Consider the following 23,148-nt stretch of genomic DNA (forward strand, 5'->3'; position numbering starts at 1 on the left):
CTCGCTTACCTTACCCTAAACGGAAGGACGGCTGGCAAAGTCGAGCCCCCACCACTTCTGCCATCTGGCGTCCAATTCACAGCTGGCACAGCACGACTTGTCCGTCCCCCAAAGCTTTCAATTTCCGAGTGACCTCTGCAATCTCCCTGGTGCTCGCCAGGGAGACTGCTGTTGCACCTAGTGCACCTCGAGATCAACAACGAATTCATGCTGCCCTGTTTCCATGCTTCGCGATTGCCCTGTCGTCCTCGGGCTGTTAGTTTTGTCACCAGTGCCTGACGAGCCTGCGCCAAAAGACGGTGGACCTCGCAAAGCCTGTTCGTTCACCACATCCGGGGCCATTCCCACGTCCCAAGTAGTACTTACCTAAAGTCCCAACACCCCGTCCCTTCGTCAACTCCCGTCGTTCGTTCCATTCATTCCCGTCACTCGTTGCTCTGCACCCGACCCGACTTCCGTCGTCAACCACGCCCAACTTTTCAACCCGTCATTCGTTACCTACCCAACAAACTGCCGACTTGCAACCATCGCTGCACTCTATCTGAGAGCGTTGCGCGCAAACCACATTCGTTTTTGACAATAAAAGACCATAATCGCCAAGAAATTAAAAAGCAAAGTCTCGATTGAATCAAACTCCTTTTCTCGTGCACCCGGCAACCGTGACTCGCGAAATTCTCGATTGACGTCAAACCTTTATCGCTCCCGAACCGCGCAATTGATCGAAATCCACACTTTTGCTCACTACTTACGACTTGCTCTCCTCGGACAACCTTCAGCCAATACAGCTTTCTTGCCCCGCTCTCCACCTCATTCTTCGCCGGCGCCCTTTCGCTCTCCGTCCCTCAGGTCATCATATCGCCCTCGTCCGCCGTCACATTTAGGTCGAGTTCCAGGTCCCGTTCACGTCTCGTCAAAATGACGGAGCCCATAGCACACACGCCCTCCCCTCAACCCGACCTTAATCGAAACCGACTTCCTACCCTGTTCGAGGTCCTCAGCAGGCGGACGCTTCCGCCCGTCGATCTGTTCTCTTTCTATATCTATATGAGAGACCAGCAGCGCTCTGTTGACTACCTCGATTTCTGGTTGGTTTTCCAACTCTCGGTGCTTTGTTGACAATGACAGCTCCTAACCAGAGACAGGCTCGATGTCGCCCAACACATGTCACTATGCCGTCACTATGTTCGCGAATTGCGGCGTTCCGTTCTTGTTGGTACGCCTGAGCCCGACCGAAGCTCCAAACGATCATCCGCCATCCTTGAGAGCATGGGAGATTTGAACCCTGTCGCAGGACCGTCAATGTGGGCGTCAGAGAAGGAGAAGGATCAAGATGCGCAAATGTCTGCTTTTCTGCGCGAGGATCGATCGATCACGCAGGAGTCTCCGCAAAGCAGCACCGACCGCCGTGGTCGTCCGAGCAACCTGAGCAACCAGCGCGAACTCACTACCGACTCGAATTCCCCAGCGCATGCCGTAGCGCGCGACGATATTAGAGCCTCGGCCGAGAAGATTCTTTACACCTTTCTCCTTCCCGGCGCAGAACGCGAGATCACTCTTCCTGGTTCCATCACTTCGGATGTCACAACTGCTATCGAGGATTATGGACGCGATGACCCGGAAGTGTTTGATGTGGCTAAGGATTATGTGTTTCAGGCCATGGAGAGGGACGCGTTCCCCGGCTTCCTTAGGATGAAGGCCCTCGGAAACCTCATCCCCCCCACATTGATGCTGCGCCTCATGATTGGTCTTGTGGCTATGTTCGGTGGCTTCTGGACTGCCTTCACTTTGATTTTCCTGAACGAATCTCGCCAAACAAGGTGTTGGGTATGTCACCAGACCGGCCGCATCTCGTTGATATCTCGGTTATCTTACTAACAGTTTACCAGGTTATCCTGCCTTTCACCATTGGAGTTTACTGTCTTTGTTCATATCAGTACTCACTCGACCCCATTCTCGCACTTGTCGGACTCAGTGAATATACCCCTTTCAACTTCTCCCGAGTTCGGGAGCCATACGTCCGAAGACTCCTCGCTCAGAGATCTATGGTGGTTCTCGCCGTCACTGCTGTCGTAGACGCCGCGCTATGCGTCTTGTTCATTCTCGTACCGGGTAAACGACTATGATCTGGTACACACGAGATCACGCGGTAATGGGCGGTTTTCTTTTCGGCGTTTTGGTTTGCTTAATTTATTACCATAATACCCATGGGAGCTAGGACGGCACGGAAAATGGGACAATTGGCTTCCCCTGTTCTCGACAATGCCACGCCGTGTAATTTTTTCTTTGTAATGACGACGACCAGTTACCACTCTTAATCCAGGCGTGGATGTCGATAATCTGGTTTCAATCTTCTTTTTCTATTCAATTGCCTTCTCAACCTACCATTTTGTGTGCTAGCATAAACGAGGGTGGGGTCATACAAGGCCATATTTCTTCTCCACTACGACAACGATGGCGGAAGCTGACGAAGAGTGTCTCTTATTTCATATTTTCCTTGCGACGGGAAAAAGTGATATTTCTACTTGGGGGCAAAAGCGGGTTTCTTGTTTGTTACCTCCACGAACGTTATGAGACAAATGAAGCTTGCTGTTTTCACATCAGTCAGACCAAACACTCTCCTACGAGAGTAGAGTGGCGCGAGGTGAAGGAACGAGCGGACGACGATGGACGGCGCAACCACTTCGGTTTGGTTTGGGCGTTATGGTCGGACGGGCTTCTTACTTTACTCCTGGGGCAAAGAAAGGCATACTAGTCATGGAATGAAGGCTCGGATCTGACCACGAGTCGTTTTCACTGTCTGGCACCTTCCCCCCCCCCCCCCCCCCGGAGGATCTCTGTGTGAACCCAAAAGGTAACACCACTCGTGCGAGAGTGTGTTATCTGTTTATGTATCGGATTTCCAGACTAGATGTGGGGGTCCGTATTCTGGATAGATACACGATCTTCGTTGTGACAGGAAACAGCCGAACACACAATTGGCCAATACCACACAATAAGTGTTGGTTTTGTTTCATTGTCACAGTCTGAATACCATTTTCACTACTATCACCACCGACCCCCTACATACAACTACTTCTACCCAGTGGCAGCTTGTTAGGACTTACTCCCCAACCAGGCAGGTACAGTAGACAGACTATGAGTGACATCTTTTTGGCTTAGCTCACTAAATTCTTTGTCCTTTTTTTACTAGTTTTGTTGTTGTTACAACTGTGCAATGAGTGGCTGATAGAGACGTGCTATTGAATGGGTGCCTGGTTAAATAAGAAATGTGAGTAATAGCTGGTCCGATTCAGCAAAGAAGCTGTTGTGCTGAATCTATGATTTTGTTGAAGTGGGACAACCGGAAGATGAGAAAGTCACACGAGCCTGTCGTGACTGACACCATCAGGGCCCAGGTGAGAGAGAATCTAGGCCGCTACTGACCCTCATTTATGGGAGTTTCGAATGGCCCTGCGTGATTCCGAGGGCTGTACTTCCCATGCGGCTAGGTAGTCATCATGTAGAATTGCCAACGCGGAGAACTTTTGGGAATAATCTGATGTACTCGCAGTCTTAAGCTTTACAACATTTGATTGGTGGATATGATTTTTGAAATTTGCTTTCTATTATTTGGCCTCGAATATAAATCGTAATGATGCTATGTTTCTAGCTGTCAATACCGTTCTCCAGCCATTGGCCGGACGAACTAATACCTGGTTTTCTTTGAAGACCATCCATGATCTCAAACTTGCATGACAATATAGTTAAAACAACAACCAGCACCTGGCGCTCCGTGATTTTTCCTGAAGTGCTTGGGAAATTTTATCTCCTAGGCGGTCAACTTCCGCTTGCTGCCTCTCTTGGTTTCATCACCCTCGTCATCCAGATCCATCGTGTCATCATCGATATCCTCTTCCGAGTCATCCATATCGCTGCTTCCTCGCTTTCCAAGAGGCCCCGAGCCTGAGCCAGAGCCCGTCTCCATACCCCCCAGCGCCGCAAATGAGGTCGAGGAACCCATCAACCCCGCCGCTGCTGAGGGCGATACTGCTGATGGCCCCTCTCTAAAGCTGAGATAACTGCCACCACCACTCGTCAGCAAGCTGTTCGTTCCGCTCTGATTGCTTTGGTGATGGTGATGGTGGTTTTGCTGCTGACGTGATTGATTCTGGTGCTGCTGGTGGCTTCCTCTTTGAGATGACCGGTACCCCTGGGACAAGCCACCACCGCGAGAGTAGCCGCTACCACGAAAGCTACCACCTGCACCGGCACCATCACCACCACCACCACCGCCGCGTGTGTTGTTGAACCAAGAGAAGGGCAAAGAGGACGAAGAAGAGGACGGTACCGCACCCTTCTGTTCATCTTCCAACAACTGCGACATCTTGTTGTTCCACTCTTGTTCCTCGGTCGCCCGCCTGTCCGCCTCATCCCGCAAGTTGGCCATCGTTGCTTCCAGCTCCTGTAGCGTCGCCTGGCACCGACCCGCCCAGCCCTGCAAGCTCGAGAGCAAGCCGTTCACGCCCCGCGCGGGAACGTCCCGCAAAGCGGCCACGCTGTTGATTTGTACCATTTCGTTCGCTGGGTCTAGCTGCCCTTCGATAAGACCGGCGTAGATGGCGCTGATCACTAGCTCTTCCAGCTCTCGCGCGCTGGAGAGCTCTAGACGGCGGGTCAGGGAGGCATAGCTTTGGTTTGGCGGTTGTGCCTGATTATTTTCTCGCTGCATCGCGTCGTAATCGAGAGGGACGTTGCTACCGTCATTGGCTACCAGTGTGAGGAGGGAGAGCTGGCGCAGCTTCAGCTTCTGATCGTCGTTGAGGGCAGGAAGCGCCGAGGCGTTGGCAATGTAGTCCGCGTAAGTCCCATGGCTGAAAATCTGCAGAAGCGTGAGGTAGGAGGAGAACTCGTGGGAGTATTCCAGGGACTGAATTTGAGGTGTCTGAAGAAGTTCGGTGAAGATGAAGGTGTTGGGGGCGGAGGTCACGCGGGTCACGAGATCTGCCGCCGCGCGCGGGGAAGTGGCAGATTTAGAGAGCACGATGAACGGCTGGAATAAGCAAACTGTGTTAGGTGAGACTCTCCAATGCTGATGTGACAACTCTCAAGCGGGAGGGATGATGAACCAACCTCGAGGGCGTTGAGAGCTTTGGTTTGCTCCATTGCGAGTTGAGGCAGGCCGAGTCAGCGGTAGGTCGTGATTCGAGAGACTGGATATTCGAGCTTCGGTACGTGATGTTGTATAAATGTGAAGCGGATACAACGATGGTGGTAAATGGGGATAATTCTGGCTTGGACTTAGCTACGGGGTACAGTCACGGCTTGGTGTAGCACGGCATCAGATATGGATGGCGTTGATTGACAGGTCGAGAATGATGTCCGACTGCAGCCTTTGGTGGAGTTAACCTGGGGTAGGTACACCCGCCATAAGGCTGAAAGCTCCAACGAGGGAGCAAGTGTGGCTTGCGTTCCAGCGGGGTACCTCCATCGGCACCGAGCCAGCGCCAGGAGCACCTGCCTCCGGCTTCAATGTCCAAGCTCGCCAAGTACTAAGCGTAAAAAGCCATGAAACTGAAATCTATCTGCACGGTACGACTTTGTGGGCAATTACGTACTGTGGTCGCGAGCGAAAGTAAAAACCCCCCTGTCAGGTACTTTTTTGCACGGACACTATGCGTTTAGTACCTACCCCACCTAATTAAACTTACCCATCACACCAAGTATGGGTTTCATAATGCTCAATATGTAATCCCAGTACAGCTTTGATGCTTAATGTGTACATGGTATGGTGTTTCTCGCAGCCGGAGGTAGCGGTTAGCTTTCCCAGCTCTTGTACGTCTCTCTCTTTTCTTGTTGCTCTTGAGACTGCTGTGCTGATGGAGCACTTTTGGCGCCAAATTGGCTGTGTCAAAGTCACGTTTTGAAACGACAAGCCGCGCCTGTTGGTGACCAGCATTTGCGAATCTAGGCGCAAGGGGTCCCCTGAAACATCGGGATGGCAACGCGTTTGAAGTGGAGAAATCTAGACAAAGAGATCAGGAGTAATCGCCGTGACGCCACGATATCTCTGAAGATGTGAACTGCCAGTTTTCAATCTGATTCTTCCTTTTCAAAATATAGTGTTGCACAGTATGCCCGTGGTTCATACAGCGTGGCGATGAAGACACTCCCGCTATTCCCAAGACCCTTCCCATGTTGTGGTGTTGCTGAAGGCAGTACGTTCTTTGGTGCCATCCTATCGGTACCTCTATGATCGGGGAGTTCACATGGCAATTCCTGAAAGGTCCAATCGTTGAGAGGCTTTTGTTGTTTGCGTTGGTGAGTGGTGCGATCGGTAAAAATCGCGGGTTTCTAACAAGGAGGTGCAGGTCGTAGGTAGCACTGGGACATGAATGCCGATCCAAGCCGCACCTCATGTGACGACTCGTCAATATTGGACCTCTTGATTGTTGGAAGTGTGAAGCAGAATCCCGAAAAATATAGCAGAATGCGGCATGGAAATTGAGTTTGTGACTCTACTCAGCCCTTTCGACCATCAAGCGAGGCCATAAGCTCGCTGGATTTCTCAGCCCCTCTTGCCCGAGTGTTGTGTTACACCGACCACAACTGTTTCGGTCAAGCTGAGCAAGCAAGCCATAGCACGGGAAGCATGACTCGAGATCAGGATTATGTGTCGTAGTAAGTAAGCTCAGCAAGGTAAGCAGCCATGATCACTAATCGGGCAAAGGTCAGAAGTGCAGGCCAAAACTCAATGGCAATCCAACATATAGACTATGTACATGGGTACATATGTCCTGGCTCTCGTCCTGCGTAGGTACAATGTTATCTTGCATGATGCCTTGTGATACCTTTTCGGACAAGATTATACGAGATTGCTGGGTTGTTTCTGTCTGTATTGGTTCAATGTATGATAGACGCCTGTCTGGCGCAATACCACGAGAAAGAATCGCACAGACTTTGTGTTCCTACCTACTATACCGGTTGTTGACGATAACTCGGGGTCCCAGGGGCACTGAATGGCAGTCCGGTAGGTCTCGGTCACTCGGATCTCGCCCCACCCCACTTCGTGAATTGCCCTGAAGGCTCCCGCTCAGATCCCGTTTCACGCCATAGGTAGGAGAAAGTGTCAGTGGTAAGAGACCCCTGTGTGCATTCTCAAGGAACCGTAGAAGTACGCTGTGAGTGGCTGACAAACCTTCAGTCGATGGAGGATTCTTCTCAACCCCTTCCCGCTCATGTTTCCAAAGTTCCTTTCTCAAGCCCCACCCCCCCCTCCCCGGTTGCGTCCCTCCACTCTCCCGGGTTCCTCGTCAAAGTTGCCAGCTCCCTGCTGCAGGTTTGGCGCCATTTGGTCTCATGTAACGGTACCGAAAGCTCCGCTATGCCTTCGATATTAACACCCGTCCTTATTCACACTCATTCCTCCACTACATATTAACTGCATCGACTTCGCCAACACCATCGCTGGAAGCTGGCGCCTACTTTACCCTTTTAACTCTTTTGCGCAAAAGCGGTGGTCCCGGGTCGTCTCCCATATGAGCCGCCCTCCGAACACAGCGTGCTTTTCTCCTATGTTTTAGCCTAGGGGCTCTTGTTTCGGAATCACTGCGCTTCGAAATCTCGCTTTCCGCATGTCATTTGCGCTGCAGCGTATTTGATAAAACATCTGCCTCGTTGTACGAGCTCTTGCGGAACCAGCAAGATGGCACCAGCATATATACAAGTCCCATCTGGGCATATGGCTACCACAACCCTCAAGGTTGAGGGCATGACGTGAGTCGCACAATACTTGACTTTGTCTCGGCTCCCTCGGAGGTGTGGAGAAGACATGGTGACTGACTTCACGCAGATGCGGCGCCTGCACTTCGGCCGTGGAAGCTGGCTTCAAGGGCGTCAATGGAGTTGGTAGCGTATCGGTCAGCCTGGTAATGGAACGCGCCGTGGTCATGCACGACCCCGACCAGATAACCGCGGACAAAATCAAACAGATCATCGAAGACCGAGGGTTCGACGCCGAGGTGCTGGCCACCGACCTCCCGACGCCTATGATCGCCAGGCACCCCGAACAAGACCTGGAAGCTTCCGATGACTCCCCATTAATGATCACTACTGTCGCAATCGAGGGCATGACATGCGGCGCTTGCACATCAGCGGTCGAAAACGCATTCAAGGACGTATCCGGCGTACGACATTTTAGCATTTCCCTACTCTCCGAGAGAGCTGTTATCGAGCATGACCCGACACTGTTGAGTGCCGATGGCATCTGCGAAGCTATTGAAGACCGCGGATTTGGGGCGACTGTTGTTGAGAGTGTCCATAAGCAGCCCGAGAGAGAATCTGTTCCCGGCGCGGCGACATCCTCCCAACCGTCAAATGCGACCACGACAGTAGCTATCGAGGGTATGACTTGCGGCGCCTGCACTTCAGCTGTGGAACAAGGATTCAAGGATGTGAACGGGGTTCTGAAATTCAACATCAGCCTTCTCGCTGAGCGAGCGGTTATTTTGCACGATCCAACGTTATTGCCGGCTGACAAGATCGTCGAGATCATCGAAGATCGTGGGTTTGATGCCAAGATTCTAACCAGTACATTTGACCAGCCCAGTCAGTCTGGGGGTACTTCGACAGCACAATTCAAGATCTATGGAAATATTGACGCTGCCGCGGCCAACAAGCTAGAAGATGCGGTTCTTGCGCTGCCCGGAGTCGCCAGTGCCAAACTGGCCATTGCGACATCCAGGCTGACTGTCACCCATTTACCTAATGTTACAGGACTTCGAGCTATTGTCGAGACCGTCGAAGGCGCTGGTTTCAATGCCCTTGTGGCAGACAATGATGACAATAATGCCCAGCTGGAGTCGCTCGCCAAGACGCGAGAAATCAACGAATGGAAGCAGGCGTTCAGAATCTCGGCTGCTTTCGCTATCCCGGTCTTCTTTATCAGCATGATCTTGCCAATGTTCCTGAAGTTCCTTGACTTCGGCAAGGTCAGACTAATTCCAGGTCTATACCTTGGAGATGTGGTCTGCTTAGTTCTCACGATACCGGTTCAGTTTGGCATCGGAAAGCGCTTCTATGTTTCGGCATGGAAGTCAATAAAACATAAATCGCCGACTATGGATGTCCTTGTTGTTCTCGGCACCTCGTGTGCTTTCTTCTTCAGCATTGTCGCCATGGTCGTCTCAATATTATTTCCTCCGCACACCCGGCCGAGCACCATCTTCGATACCAGTACCATGCTGATCACCTTCATCACCTTTGGCCGTTTCCTCGAGAATCGGGCCAAGGGTCAGACATCCAAGGCACTCTCACGCCTCATGTCCTTGGCTCCATCGATGGCTACCATTTATGCAGACCCCATCGCGGCGCAAAAGGCTGCCGAGGGTTGGGATCGTAACGCAGACTCTTCCGACTCTCAAGAGCCGCGTGAAGGCAATGCAGCGGATGAGAAGGTCATTCCTACAGAGCTTATCCAGGTCGGCGACATCGTTCTCGTTCGTCCTGGTGATAAGATTCCCGCAGATGGTGTTATTGTTATGGGTGAGACATATGTCGACGAAAGTATGGTTACTGGAGAAGCCATGCCCGTCCAGAAGAAAAAGGGAAGCCTGTTGATCGGTGGCACTGTCAACGGCGCGGGGCGAGTTGACTTTCGTGTCACTCGTGCAGGCCGGGACACCCAGCTCAGCCAGATTGTCAAGCTGGTCCAAGACGCTCAGACAACTCGTGCTCCCATTCAACGCCTGGCGGACACTCTGGCTGGCTACTTCGTGCCAATGATTCTGTTCCTTGGTATGATGACATTTTTCACTTGGATGATCCTGAGCCATGTCCTGTCCACTCCCCCGAAGATCTTCTTGGAGGACGCAAGTGGTGGCAAGATCATGGTGTGCATCAAACTTTGCATTTCCGTCATTGTATTCGCTTGTCCCTGTGCTCTCGGCCTCGCAACGCCTACTGCCGTCATGGTAGGCACAGGTGTTGGTGCGGAAAACGGCATTCTGGTCAAGGGTGGTGCTGCTCTCGAGACGATTACCAAGATCACTCAAGTGGTTCTCGACAAGACTGGCACCATCACGTATGGAAAGATGAGCGTCGCCAAAACCAACATTGTTCCCGTATGGCTGGATAATGACTGGCGCCGTCGTCTATGGTGGACTCTCGTGGGCCTGGCTGAAATGGGCAGTGAACACCCCGTCGGCAAAGCGGTCCTCAACGCAGCCAAAACAGAGCTTGGTCTTGAGGCGGAAGAAACAATCGATGGTACCATTGGCAACTTTACTGTAGCCGTGGGTCAGGGCATTACCGCAGAGGTTGAGCCAGCTACTTCCCTGGAGAGGACGCGTTACCGTGTACACGTGGGCAACATTCGTTTCCTCCGGGACAACGACATCGAGGTCCCCGAATCCGCAATCAACGCCGCCGAAGAAATCAACGAAGCCGCCGCCAGCTCTCGCTACAAGTCCACCCCCTCCAACACTCCAGCCGGCACCACCACCATCTTCATTGGTATCGACGGTAAATACGCCGGCCACCTCTGTCTTTCTGACACCATCAAAGACGGTGCCGCCGCCGCCATCGCCGTTCTCCACCGCATGGGCGTAAAGACTGCCATCGTCACCGGCGACCAACGCAGCACCGCTATCGCCGTCGCCTCCGCCGTCGGGATCGACCCGGAGGACGTCTACGCCAGCGCCTCGCCCGACCAGAAACAAGCCATCATTCAACAACTCCAGTCGCGCGGCGCCGTCGTCGCCATGGTCGGCGACGGCATCAACGACTCTCCAGCCCTCGCCACCGCAGACGTCGGCATCGCCATGAGTTCCGGGACAGACGTAGCCATGGAGGCTGCCGACGTGGTGCTCATGCGGCCCAACGACCTGATGGACATCCCTGCCGCGCTGCACCTCGCCCGCACCATCTTCCGACGCATCAAGATGAACCTGGCGTGGGCATGCATGTATAACCTGATTGGCCTGCCATTTGCCATGGGCATCTTTTTGCCGTTTGGGTACCACCTGCATCCCATGGGCGCGGGCGCCGCTATGGCGGCTAGCAGTGTTAGTGTTGTGGTCAGCAGCTTGTTCCTCAAGTTCTGGGCCAGGCCGAAGTGGATGGATAAGACGCTTAATGAGTTTGAGATGGACACGATTGGTGGTGGTCCTATTAAGGGGCGCATGAAGAAGCGCGGTGCCGGATGGGGATTGTTTGGTGGGGTTGTTAGCAAGGTCCGAGATCTCCTGGGTGTCGGTGCGGCGAGGAGGAATATGGATGATGGGTATGTCCCGCTTGATAACCTTGATGCGGCTGAGCATGCTGTGTAGGGCGTTTAGGGTGTTTCCATAGCTGAGAGAGAGAAGGAGGAAGAAAGAGAAAGAAAGAGAAAGACCTACAAAGAAAAGAGTATGGAAATAAGGAACAGTCGGCTCCTACGTACATACGGACGGAAACGAAACAGAACATGGGAAGTAACGGGGCAAGTAGCAGTAAGAGCATGATATCCGGAGTTTCTTCTTGGTGTTTTTCTTTTCTTTTCTTGAATGGAGGGTCGCTTTGCCACTCAGCTTTTTTGTTTTACGAACGAATTCTCTTTGGATATACTAGTAGGCAGCCAGAAAACAGAGAGCAGTGAATGTGTTTTTGATCATTCTCACTTCTAACAAGTCTTGAACATCCAGTGAATACCGAGTAGTTCATACGTGCGAATTTATCTCGCTCAAAGGTAATTATGTGTTCTCTATATGCTACCGCACTTCAGAAAGACAGTTGAACGGTTTGAGATCACCAGTTTGGTGTTCCTCCTTGGTCGCTTCTGTAGCCGCTACATTCGCGACGTCCACTTTCTTTTAGATGTTCAGAATTAATTTCCAGTCGGTGTCTGCCGTCTGATAACTTTGAGACAAGTGAGTACGAGGGAATTACGCATTTCATATATACAGAGATCTTGATGCGTTTATTTCGCCTGATTTTGATATACGGATGAAACTTGCATGAAGCAGGTACCATAACAGAATTGGAAAAGCACACATGTCGAGTACGAAACGTTGGTTCACCTGAAGCATATGAAGAGTTGATGATGAGCGAGCAGGCCAGAAAACAATAGACGCCGAGCGGTTCTAACGAAAAAGAAAGAAAAAAAAGAAAAAAAAGGGAATAAGGGTAAGTTAAGTGGCAGCTTGGTATTCATAGAACTCCTCCCCCATCCATCATCACACTCATATCTTGCCAGTATTTCCCCCCTCTCCGCAACCGTATCCGTACCGCCCTTAGCATAAAACGTACGCAAATATAGGGAAAGCAGCAGGCAAAGTCTCCTTGCGATGTATCAAACTGTACAAGATCCCGAATCAAGCGTATTCCTGACTTTCCGAAAATGCGATCACAAGAGCAAAACGAGTGCTGGCTATCCCCTTTTAACCGCCTCGCGGATTATTGTGAGACGGTCGTCAACCACTGGTTACCATGTTTGGTGAGTTCGTTCGGTTGCTAAAGGGCGTGTATTGCGGAATTAACCGAGCGTGGATATTGTACCCGGGCAGAGTAAGGGCATTGTCATTAAGTGTAGCCAGCACTTTAAGGGCTCTTCTTCTTCAACTCAGTCGACAGCCAGTCGAGACCTTCGAACAGACCATCACCGGTGGTAGCGCAAGTGGCTTGGATGTACTACGTGAAGGGAAAAATTAGTGTTAGGGCACAAAGGCATGCATCATGTGAGACAAGGGAAATTCGAAACATACCCAAGAGCGTTGCCTCAAGCTGGAAAGGCCGAGCTTATCCGTGATCTCGGCAGCATTCATGGCATTCTAAAAACACGCAATGTTAGCTGACTGTTGCTGCTGCTGTTGCTGCTGAACATGGCAGGCATCGGGTAGATAGGGGTAGCGCTTACAGGAAGATCCTGCTTGTTGGCGAAGACGAGCAAGAGGGCGTCGCGGAGCTCATCCTCGTTGAGCATGCGCTGGAGTTCTTCGCGGGCCTCGACAACACGGTCGCGATCGTTGCTGTCGACTACGAAAATAATACCCTGGGTGTTCTGGAAGTAATGTCTCCACAGAGGCCTGATCTTGTCCTGACCACCGACATCCCAGACGGTGAACTGAATGTTCTTGTACTCGACGGTTTCGACGTTGAAGCCTGGACAAACATGTCAGTGAGCGTGCTCGCGCGAGGAGTGGGTCTGTGCCATCAATATGTACTAAGGGGGGGAGCATGGCGAGTGGCGTACCGATGGTCGGGATGGTCGTGACGACCTCACCGAGCTTGAGCTTGTAGAGAATAGTGGTCTTTCCGGCAGCGTCGAGACCGACCATGAGAATTCTCATCTCCTTCTTGCCGAAGAGCCCATCGAAGAGCTTTCCGAATATCGAGAGCGTGTTGCCCATCTTGGCGGTTGTGTATTAGGCGACGCTAAGGTTGCAAGTGTAGAAAACTATCTGTTTCGGCGGCAAAGCGTAAGCAAATGGATCGTTGGTGTGGCCGAGATGGACTGTTGAATGCTCGTCGGGGTGGTGGTGTTGAGAGGAAGTGTGCGATTGATGACAATGGGGACAACGGGTGGGCATTTAATGACGACGGCCCGCGTGAGGACAGATAAGTGGTGTCCGGCCATTCGCTATCCTCAGGCACACAACAGCATGCCACGGACAAGGTAAACCCGCAGGGCTGCGACGGGTAACGAACTGGTTGGCGTCGTTTGGCCACTCGACGACGTCCTTCACCAGCCAGAAGACACGCGTTCGAGTGCGAAGGTAGAGGCAGGCAGACACGGAATGGGAAAGCTGTGGCAGGCAGCGCCGATGGGATACCACGGAGGTGCCTTGCAACGGCGTGATTGATTCGCTGACTGCCAGGGGGGCCAGAGAAGGGGATCGTGACAAGCGACAACAATGATGGGGTACTTACTATGGAGGCTTGTCCTCAAGTAATGGGGACGGCGATGTTTGGGATGCGCGTCACCGGTGGCAGCAGAAATATGGTGTTGAATGTGGATGGTGGTAGGATTGATGGCGGTGTGCGGTGGAAGGAAGGCAAGCGGGCGAGAATGTGTCTCCGGCCGTCAGGTCTCTGCCACGGATTTTGAAAGTTGTTCTTGGGCAGGGCGACCGTTCCGACACCAAGTAGCCTGCCCGCCCGCCCGCTCTCACCCACCCACACACGGGTCGCCCACCTGGCATGGCCGCCTGGTTGCCCCCGGCGGATTTCCAAAGAACAGCCAGAGGGGACGACTGCTGGCTCGGTTGGGGTGGGTTCGAGGGGCCACTCCTCAGACTCCTTGGCTCTTGCATCCCCGCCATCAGAGCGTGCACGGCCCACCAGATGCCCTCTACTCAAGAGCTACCACTACACTACCTTATCTGGCCAGCCCCTTTTCGCCTGCATCAACGTCAACTCGGCTGAGCAGCACGCAGGAGCAACGAGGTACCTTGCTGGTACCCCTCCATCCCTCCTGGAAGATTACCTACCTTGAAAGGTCAAGTAGGGAAGAACATTGGACCGAATCCCTTGATGTTTTTGTCACAGTCGCTCGTCATTCGACACGGCACCCTTCTTCTCGGCCTACCCAGTCCCTTTGTGCTTCCAAGGTGCCATTTGGCATTGTTGATAGCCTCGAGCTTCACAAGCCAGTCATCCCCCTGGGGAGTCCTGGACCCCGGTACCCCGGCAACTCTGATAGGCCAGAGTCTCAGTTCATGCTGGGACACGCCAAGGCCAAACACCCGGACCTGGGTGCTCGCGGTAGCAGCGACAAGGAAAGGGGCCCCGGGCTGGGTGTACCTAGGTACTTCGCATGCATGCTGGCGGGACCCGACCTTGCGCCGCGCTAGGTACCACTCTGCTGCCCTGCCAGAATTGTGAGAGGTAGGGGTAATTGTGAATCGCCAAGTTGTCCTCCCAAAACGTCTCGCGAAACCAGAACGGAAGCTTCCATATCTTTGCTTGAATCCTCTTCAAACTCCACAGTCGCTCATCGCCATCCCCGGGAAATTCGTAAATCGGCCGCAATGCAGTTCCTCACAGCAGCTAAGCTGCTGCTCTCGGCCAGCTTGTTCGGCGCCGCCGCCGCTCACAACATCGTCCTTCCCGCCCACGGCCGCGAATGCTTCCACGAGAACCTCCATCGCGATGACAAGATGACGGTGACCTTCCAGGTCGGCGACCGCGAGTTTGGCAGTGCCGGTAATCTCGACATCGATTTCTGGGTGCGTCGTCCCCTTCGTATCACCTTTCCTCACGTAGCCCGACCGCCAATCTACTACTGTTCATCATCATCGATCTTCGATTCTTCGACCAGACACCGAACAAGAACCTTGCAAGAAAGAGACCTGCAACAGAGAAGCTAACAAGGGCCGATGCATAGATCACCAACCCCCTAAACCAATACGAGACCTTTGAAAAGTCTATATCCAACGGCGATTTTTCGTTCGAGGCCAAGCACGACGGCAAGTATGTGTATTGCTTCGGCAACGAGCATTGGGGCGCCAACACCAAGGAGGTTTCGTTCAACGTGCACGGCATCGTGTACATTTCCGAGGCGGACGCGCCCCAAGACCCACTCGAGGTTGAGGTGCGCAAGCTGTCAGAGATGTTGGAGATGGTCAAGGACGAGCAGAGCTACATTGTCGTGCGCGAGCGCACCCACCGTAACACGGCCGAGAGCACCAACGCCCGCGTCAAGTGGTGGAACCTGTTTATCGTTGGCGTCGTGGTGGGCGAGTCCCTGTTCCAAGTCTGGTGGTTGAAGAGGTTCTTTGAGGTATGTTGACAACTCTTTCAAGGACTCTGGCAGGAAGGGAGAGGAAGAAGAAGAAGGCTAGGAGACATGGCTAGGACTCAAGAGCTAACCCCTGAACTCCTGATCTAGGTCAAGCGGGTTATTTGAACTGGACCCCGATACTGCCTCCCCATCGGATGGAATACTCCCCCCCTCATCAATAACAACAACAATTTCATAATACTTAAGTCGCTTTATACGACAAGTTGCTTTGGGAACCATTCATATTTGGGCGCTTGGGATGGGTCAGCCGGATGGGGATACGAAAACAAATGATATGATAATGGAACTGCCTACTACATGACGAACGAAAATCTAGCGTGTCTCACGCATGTGAACCATGTAATCAAGATGTCCCGGGGAAAGATATCTTCCATTTCCCGATTCTATGTCTAATATTACTGCATGATGCATTGCCATCTAGGTCATATTCACCAACGCCACTCCCAACCTGTTCAAAGCTTCTCCAAACTCAAGACACTTGAGGCCAAAGCAGAGTTATCACTAGACATATCACCCAAACGCCGCTCAACGAAATAAACAAGCAAAACATTCAAGCAGATGGATCCGACTCTGGGATCGTGACCTTGGCCTCCTCCGCCTCCTGCTCAACCGGCAACACAACGTCCTTAACCGGATGCAACAGCATAGGCGGCAAACACATCCTCCCCTCGCCGCCGCGCATCGTCGACACCGTCTGGTCATCGGCGCTATTATCCGGCTTCAGCTCGAACTGCTCCCCACCGTCATTATTGATCTTGAGCCCCAACCACCGCTTATACAGGTTAGCTGAGAACCCGGCATTATAAAACCATGTCAGGCCCCTCATGTTATGCTCGCGGTTACCAAACACGGACGTCCTCGACCCGCCCGAGGCTCCGTTACGCCCGCCGTTGAGGATGTGCGCCATGTACTCGGTTGGCCACTCGCGGTCGACGAACAGAGGGTGAGGGGCAAAGACGGCCTTGTAGCCGTGGTGGAGCGCAACCGTGGCCGGCCACATCTCCGGGAAGGCATGGTGCTTTTTGAAGGCCGTCTCGCGGTGCATGGTAAGCAGCAGGCGGCGGGACATGCGGCTCGCAGTGATGATCTGGGCGCGCCGTGGCGGCTTGCCAATGTTGCCTGTTTCGTTGTAGCCCGTGATGTCGTCGGCCAGCTCCCAGGTGGTGCCCTCCGGGTTGAAGATGGGGTTGAGCGTAATCAAGTCGGCTTCCTCGCCAACGCCCCAGGCGTACTTGTCGCGCTCGTAGCTGGTGGGTGGGACGGGATCCCGGTCGTGCTCGAACCAGTCCTTCTCGTCCTTGGGCCGCTCCGGACCCCAGACGCTCTTCTCGCCCTTAGTTTTCACTTGGTTCGGCGATTCTTGTTTGTCCTTGTTACTGCCCTTCTTGATGGCATTGTCCCAGATGTTGTCGGCGCCGACGATGCCGTGCTCAGTTTGCACACGCGCCATCTGCTTGAAGTCGTCCCAGGTGCCGTGCACGTACGGCATGTAGAACCGCGCGTTGCGCTCCCACAAGCCCTTGCGCGGCTGCTCTTTGGCCCAAGCCTCCAGCTTGGATAGCAGGTCGTAGTAATGGCCGGTGTAGCGGATGTCCATTTCCCATTGCCAAAAGTGTTCATACTCGGGGTGCTTATAGGCAAAGTACTGCATAGCCATCTGCAAGCCACGATAGGAACCATGGACAGGCAGTTCAGGGCCCTTGGTCCAAAGGTCGCGGACACCCTGATAGATGGCGAGCATTTGGGTTTCAGACCACAAAGTTACCATACCACGGAATTCTGCGGGGATGGTGTCGTTGATGCGTTTTTGGTAGGCCTCGTCGTCGGCCCAGACGGGATTCTTTCCGTCATTGCGTACCTGTACCAAGAGATGTACATCGTAGCGACCGCCAGAGGCGAGAGATAGTTCAGCCACAAGGGCGCGAAGATTGAGAATCTTCTCGGCGTTCCAGTCGATCTCGTCCCAGGCTCTGATAACAAGGGCGGACCGAGGAACATCGCCCTTTGGTTTGGGTACTTCAGGTGTGGCGGACCCGTTTTCTTTTTCTCCGGCAGGCTTCGTAGTAGCCGTCATCTCGGAAGATTGGACGTCCGCTCTGGTCTTCAGTTCTAATTTTCCGTCTTGCTCCTGGATATAGAAGCCTTGAAGAGGGTTCTTATGTGCTGCAACTGGCTTGTAACGGCCTTCATTGGCTTTAAAGCACCGCCGTTGAGCTTCAGCCCAGTCGATGTTGCTGCTCCAATCCACCTGTTTGGTCGATTTCCAGACCTCATCAGCTCCAACTCGGTCGCCGTGCTCGCCAACCCCGAGGCCTCCTGTCTTGACCGAATAGCCATAGCCATACGGGCCATATCTGCCGAATCGGTCGAAACATATGTCTTCGGGAAGAGAAAGAAGCTCGTAGGAGCCGACAACATTATCCGGAAATCCACTGGGGCGGCCATCGTAGTATTGGATTGGGGGAATCCGTATCGATTTCTGTTCGTCGAGGAGACACTCCTGGAATCCTTGACGGCTGTTTGGAACAACCGAACCCGGATGGTCCAGGAATGACTTGCTTGGTGGTATGGCCTTGGGTGCCGCTGATGAGCCCTCTGCAGTATCTCTCTTGCCAGACTTGTCCCCTTCCTCCTGCGCGGAGGGCGCACTTGCATTGTAGGGAGCTTCATCTTCAAACCTGGGATATTGGGGCACATTTTCCTCAACAGGTACCAATGTCTTGAGTCCGCCATAGTATCGGGTAAGAAACTTGAAGTTTTCCCACGGCGGCGGAGGTGGTGGCTTTTTCTCGACCTTCCCTTCAGCTATCCTTCTGTTTTCCATCTGGCTTGCTCGCACGAGACCGAAAATGAAGACGACAATGGTCGTGATCAAGGCGATACACAATACTCGTATAACCTTGTTTGGTAGTCTGTAGAGATGTCTTCGAGGGGAGCGGCGCTGGGAGGTGGGCGACAGCCTTTGCGCCATCAGCCCGGAGTTCGAGGAAGCTGAGGAGGAGGCATGTCGAGACCGTCGAGGGTCAGGTCTGGATCGTGAAAAGTCATCGGAGGAATCACCGGAGGAGTAATCGTCCGAAGAACCATCGACATCGGAGTAACGTTCCTTCGTAGGTGATGATGAGCTTGTAGGGTTCAGCTGCTTGTGCATGGGCAACTTGGGACGTTTCGCATCGCGCGACCGCAGCGGGTTGAGGTTACTTAGCCCCATGGTGGAAATGGGAACTGAGATACTACATAAAATAGCAGGGTCAGGCTCAGGGCTTCTGAGGCAGAAAGCAAACCATAGCTCGATGAGATGTTTCCTCACAGTTAACACCGTTTGTCGCAAACCGTAGAGGCGTACATATGCCTGGCTCGATCGCAATACCTTGAAGAATAAAAGAAGCTCTGCAAGTCAGCTAAGGAATGAGCCTAGGGTAGAACCAGCAGACGCCGGGTCCTTGTCGCGTCGGGTGTCGTGTACTGAATGCTGAATTATCGCTAACTGACAACCCCGAATAAAAAGAGGCCTGTAAATACACGCTTCTCAGAATGTTGAACTGATCATAAAAAATCGCATTCCTCTTCCGAAAGGTGCATCCAGCGACGGAGAGTTCTAGGAGGCTGGTCCTGCATCCCGGTTAACCTTGGCGTTTTCGTGCGGAGACCCCGCATTGATTGGCTGTGGAGGCTGCAGTGTGTTGACGCAGGCGAGGACATCGATGCGTCCGTTTGCCGTTGAGCAGCGCGTTTTGAGAACGGAAAGGCATGATACGCGAATCGAATCGCACCTAAACCACCAGCATCTACTATGTAACCTTGGGAGGTTGGTCTCGAGTTCCACGACCTCGACAGCTTAGCCCATCAGAAGGAAGAGGACAAGGAGTCTCTAGCCATGACAGAATGTTGTCCCTATCTCGCAGTGTTGATAGGGTGTGTTTCTTCTCGGCGTTCTTTGTCATATCGACTGGGTGTTGACATGTACGCCAGACAGATATTGGGCAGTTCGTGCTGCTATTGGTGAGTGTGAACCTCCATTGTCTGAATCTGTGAAGAGAGAACGAAGGTTCGACGACTTCAGGGTCGTGAGGGTGTCACCTGAAGTGGGGTAGAAGCAGTGCCGTCCAATCGCAGTCACCTAGTGAATCCATGTTGTCCACGAGCCGGGTCCACGGATGACGTCGACCCATGGAGAATGATAACCTAACGACGACGACTTGTTTCAGCCTTCGGACGACGACGACGACATTCGCATTCCTCACACTACCGATGTTGATTCGGATATTGAATCTAATATGTTTGCTTCGTTATGGTGTGCTTGGCATACCCAGGCCGGCTTGATTTCTGCAAAGCCATAAATGAGGTTTGAGGAGAAGCCAAGGACGAAGGAACAGTCCTGCTGACCACTCCCACCTCAACTTCAGGCTAGAGAGAGTCGAGCCTCAGTCTGAAATGCGGAGGTTCATCATTATGATATTTAGTCTGAAACGCGGCCACGCTACCTCTACACGGGATAGACGGTTAGGAATGTTCCACCGTAAGGTAGCCATGAGACATTCCATGCCACTGGGTTGAGGCAGCTGTTTGAGGTCCGGTCTTCCAGAGGTGAGCATTCACAAATCCAGAACGTTGAAACTAATTGCGTGAGCCGTGGTTTCTATACCAAACACCGACCAGCCCTCTCGTTGGCACCCCGCAGACTTCATGTCATCGAGATTACTAGCAAACGAGGGTTTTCCTCAGTCATACCGATGGCCGTTAAGAGGCACATCACTTGTCCGCTCTTTTTGACCCGAACCACTCGGTCCAACGATATGTTTGAGTACTCTCTTTGAAGTAATTTGGTTTTGGACATGCCATCCTCAATCAAAGTGCTTAACGGTCTCTTTTGTCTGATACCATGTTCCCAAAAATTTGTCATACGAGTTAGCGGGAGTACGAACAGATTATACAAAAAAAAAACCAATTAAACACGGTTCAAACGACAACGTACCCAGCCCTAAACGGGCAGATGCATCATAAACCGCTGTTATGATGTAGGTGGGGACATTTTACCCGAACCAGCCAGTCTAGTATGTCAGTCCGAACGTCGAAAGGTCCTCTCTTCGATGTGACAAGCAACAGCAGGTTTGAAGAAGAGCGGATGCCGCCAGCTTGTTATCTACGCCTATTTAGTAGGACATCTGCACACCAGAGGTACGATATAACTAGTCGTGCAATCTATGGTATATCATCGTTGGTCCGGGTGGGGTTACATGGTTGAAGTGTGGTGGCTTCGCCTTCATTTTTCCTTCACAAAGGTAGGATACGGTATGCCTTGACATGCTGTCATTGGGATCTTTCGTCGTCTTGTCTTTTCTTCTTTGTTCTCAAAACAACATTGTGCACGTTCGATTGTCTGTTATCATTGCTATTAGGCATTCGGCACGTGCTCGCCGACATCTCATATCACAACGGCTGCCAGCCATCGCTTCGAGTCTCACTTCAAGTCTGTCGGAGCTGTGATATAAGACTTCTATCTGGTTGGGCATCATCATCAGCACCACCACTACCTGCCGCATAACAGGCTGCGCAAAGGACTTGCATCCCGACTGCACGTCTTTTCATGTAACGAAGAAACGCATCACACCCGTCTGTGCACCTGTAGGTACAGCCTTTGCTTGATCACTCGCATTCCCCTTCGTCATACAAAAAGCCGCTGTCGCCCAGCCAAACTCGGCATTTCTCAACCATTGTTGCTGGGACCACCAACAAGTTGTGTTCGATAACGAACGTCCAAGAGGACGATCAAAGCCCTTTGGTCTTTGGACCTCTCAAACACATCATCCACCTTTACTGAACTCCCACCAAGAACAGCGACGACGACCTCAGTCGCCAACCGCCACTCCTAAAATGTCTCTCACAGTAACCTCCGAAACCCCAAAGATGCCTTCTGCCTTCTCCCAACCAACCTCCTCATCCTCCGACGAGCCCGTGACAGCGACCTCCTCTCAAGTTAACATGGTAATCCGGCAAGACCCTTTCTACATAACCCTAGACGCCTCCGCTCTCCTCGCCGTTTCCATCCTGACCGTCCTGGGGATGCACTTTGTGCACCGCGCTTTGCTCGAAGCCACCATCATCTCCGTGCCCATCATGCTGCTCATCCACAACGACTATCTCAACTTTCTCAAGCTCGGCCCAGGCGGGACACCCCCGACGCCATCGGGCTACGCCCGGCTGACTTTTTATCGCCTGTTCACCATCCGCGACCCGTTGCAGGCGCCGGAGAGAGATCCGAGTCAGCTTCCCTCTGCGGGGATACTGGCCATCAATAATAATAATAATAATACTACTAATGATCCCACCGGGCACAATGACAACGACAAGGCAGCAGCCTCCTCCGGTGGTCTCCCCTACCGCCCCGGCCCGCGCCCCTCCGTCGCCGGCCTCGCCCCGCAAAGACAACTCAACCAGGCCGGCCCCCTCCCCATCTACAACGCGCTGCGCAGCTCGCTCGAGTCTCTTGCGCAACGATACCCGAACCAATTCGTCACCGCCACGTCTTGCCTAGAAAAACACGGCTTCGCCTTGTTCTCGCGCCATCCCGTAAACGTCTGTGGAAACGGGGAGATCTGCCATATCCATACGCATTCTGACCGGAGCATGCACACGAATCTGCATCCGGACGATATCAAGGAGGTGTTGGAGAAGGGTTGGGGGGAAAGACATCCTATGGCTTGGTCGACGAGGGGTCATCGTCGTGGTGGTGGTGGTGGTGGTGGTGGTGGTGGTGGTACTACTTCTGGTGGAAAAAGGGGGGAAAAGGGGGAATCTTCTTGGTGGTGGTGGTGGTGGTGGCCGGTGAGGAGTCCGGTGCCGGAGACTTTTACTATGGTTTATGCACCTAGAGGTGAGTAATCAATTCCTATGATCTTGTTTGTGTGGCCCAACAGAGATGGAGATTGAGGTGGATGGGCTGACAAGACTGTGTGGCGTGAACAGATGAAAATGACCTACGAATTGTTTGCAAGATCATCGAGGCGGCGATTTGGTATACCGCTTGCGAGAAGGTTGAGATCGTGCCGGAGTCTGTCAAGGCTTCAAATTGAGGGAGGAGCTTGAGGATGGTATTGGTAAGTCGAGAGTTGGACCAAAGGGAAAAGACATGTTAACTGGGGGAGGTGCGAGATTACTGTATCCGCGATACAGACGAGACCAATCGGTTAACGAGATACTTGGATTGTACCGAAGAGCGAGGTTCGCAACGAAGCTATTGCACAATGGTTAAGCGCATGGTGTTCAGGTGTTGGGTTCATGTCGGTATTGCCTGTCGGTATATGGCTGTTATGTTTTGAGTGTCTGTACATTCTCAGCGGTTAGCTTCTTGAGATTGATATTTCAAAACGGTTGTTACATCACCCTTCAAAAAC

General features: G+C 52.7%; 7 protein-coding genes across 8 annotated transcripts; 4 read left to right on the forward strand and 3 right to left on the reverse strand.

Moving 5' to 3' along the window:
• The first annotated feature begins 151 nt into the window (after positions 1–151).
• On the forward strand, positions 152–3,052 carry NCU08343 (RGS domain-containing protein). Its single transcript, XM_960153.3, has 3 exons — positions 152–1,085; positions 1,143–1,824; positions 1,887–3,052. Exons 1-3 carry the CDS (start codon positions 916–918, stop codon positions 2,121–2,123), a joined length of 1,089 nt encoding a protein of 362 aa, XP_965246.2. The 5' UTR covers positions 152–915; the 3' UTR covers positions 2,124–3,052.
• Positions 3,053–3,558: 506 nt separating this feature from the next.
• Positions 3,559–5,395, reverse strand: csn-7 (COP9 signalosome-7). The gene is made up of 2 exons (XM_960152.2): positions 5,110–5,395; positions 3,559–5,029 (listed from the first exon to the last, which is right to left on the reverse strand). Exons 1-2 carry the CDS (start codon positions 5,140–5,142, stop codon positions 3,809–3,811), a joined length of 1,254 nt encoding a protein of 417 aa, XP_965245.1. The 5' UTR covers positions 5,143–5,395; the 3' UTR covers positions 3,559–3,808.
• Positions 5,396–7,249: 1,854 nt separating this feature from the next.
• On the forward strand, positions 7,250–11,616 carry NCU08341 (CLAP1). Its single transcript, XM_960151.2, has 2 exons — positions 7,250–7,752; positions 7,829–11,616. The coding sequence occupies exons 1-2, from the start codon at positions 7,682–7,684 to the stop codon at positions 11,301–11,303; spliced, it is 3,546 nt and encodes a 1,181-aa protein (XP_965244.1). The 5' UTR covers positions 7,250–7,681; the 3' UTR covers positions 11,304–11,616.
• Positions 11,617–11,832: 216 nt separating this feature from the next.
• On the reverse strand, positions 11,833–14,198 carry NCU08340. Of its 2 annotated transcripts, XM_011394887.1 has the most exons (5): positions 13,882–14,198; positions 13,205–13,412; positions 12,869–13,113; positions 12,717–12,782; positions 11,833–12,642 (listed from the first exon to the last, which is right to left on the reverse strand). In XM_011394887.1, the coding sequence occupies exons 2-5, from the start codon at positions 13,359–13,361 to the stop codon at positions 12,553–12,555; spliced, it is 558 nt and encodes a 185-aa protein (XP_011393189.1). In that variant the 5' UTR covers positions 13,362–13,412; positions 13,882–14,198; the 3' UTR covers positions 11,833–12,552. The 2 variants fall into 2 exon arrangements, with proteins under 2 accessions (XP_011393189.1, XP_011393190.1); XM_011394888.1 differs by having other exon boundaries at positions 11,918–12,642; positions 13,205–13,901.
• A 264-nt stretch (positions 14,199–14,462) lies between these two features.
• NCU08339 (endosomal P24B protein) lies at positions 14,463–16,219 on the forward strand. Its single transcript, XM_960149.3, has 3 exons — positions 14,463–15,179; positions 15,338–15,733; positions 15,842–16,219. The coding sequence occupies exons 1-3, from the start codon at positions 14,982–14,984 to the stop codon at positions 15,857–15,859; spliced, it is 612 nt and encodes a 203-aa protein (XP_965242.2). The 5' UTR covers positions 14,463–14,981; the 3' UTR covers positions 15,860–16,219.
• Positions 16,104–19,337, reverse strand: NCU08338 (hypothetical protein). The gene is made up of 2 exons (XM_960148.3): positions 19,065–19,337; positions 16,104–18,987 (listed from the first exon to the last, which is right to left on the reverse strand). The coding sequence occupies exon 2, from the start codon at positions 18,963–18,965 to the stop codon at positions 16,305–16,307; it is 2,661 nt and encodes an 886-aa protein (XP_965241.1). The 5' UTR covers positions 18,966–18,987; positions 19,065–19,337; the 3' UTR covers positions 16,104–16,304.
• A 2,158-nt stretch (positions 19,338–21,495) lies between these two features.
• On the forward strand, positions 21,496–23,147 carry NCU08337 (hypothetical protein). Its single transcript, XM_960147.2, has 2 exons — positions 21,496–22,628; positions 22,721–23,147. The coding sequence occupies exons 1-2, from the start codon at positions 21,629–21,631 to the stop codon at positions 22,825–22,827; spliced, it is 1,107 nt and encodes a 368-aa protein (XP_965240.1). The 5' UTR covers positions 21,496–21,628; the 3' UTR covers positions 22,828–23,147.
• Position 23,148: the final 1 nt, after the last annotated feature.

Source organism: Neurospora crassa, linkage group I (genome assembly GCF_000182925.2).
Source record: "Neurospora crassa OR74A linkage group I, whole genome shotgun sequence".
Taxonomy (NCBI): Eukaryota; Fungi; Ascomycota; class Sordariomycetes; order Sordariales; family Sordariaceae; genus Neurospora; species Neurospora crassa.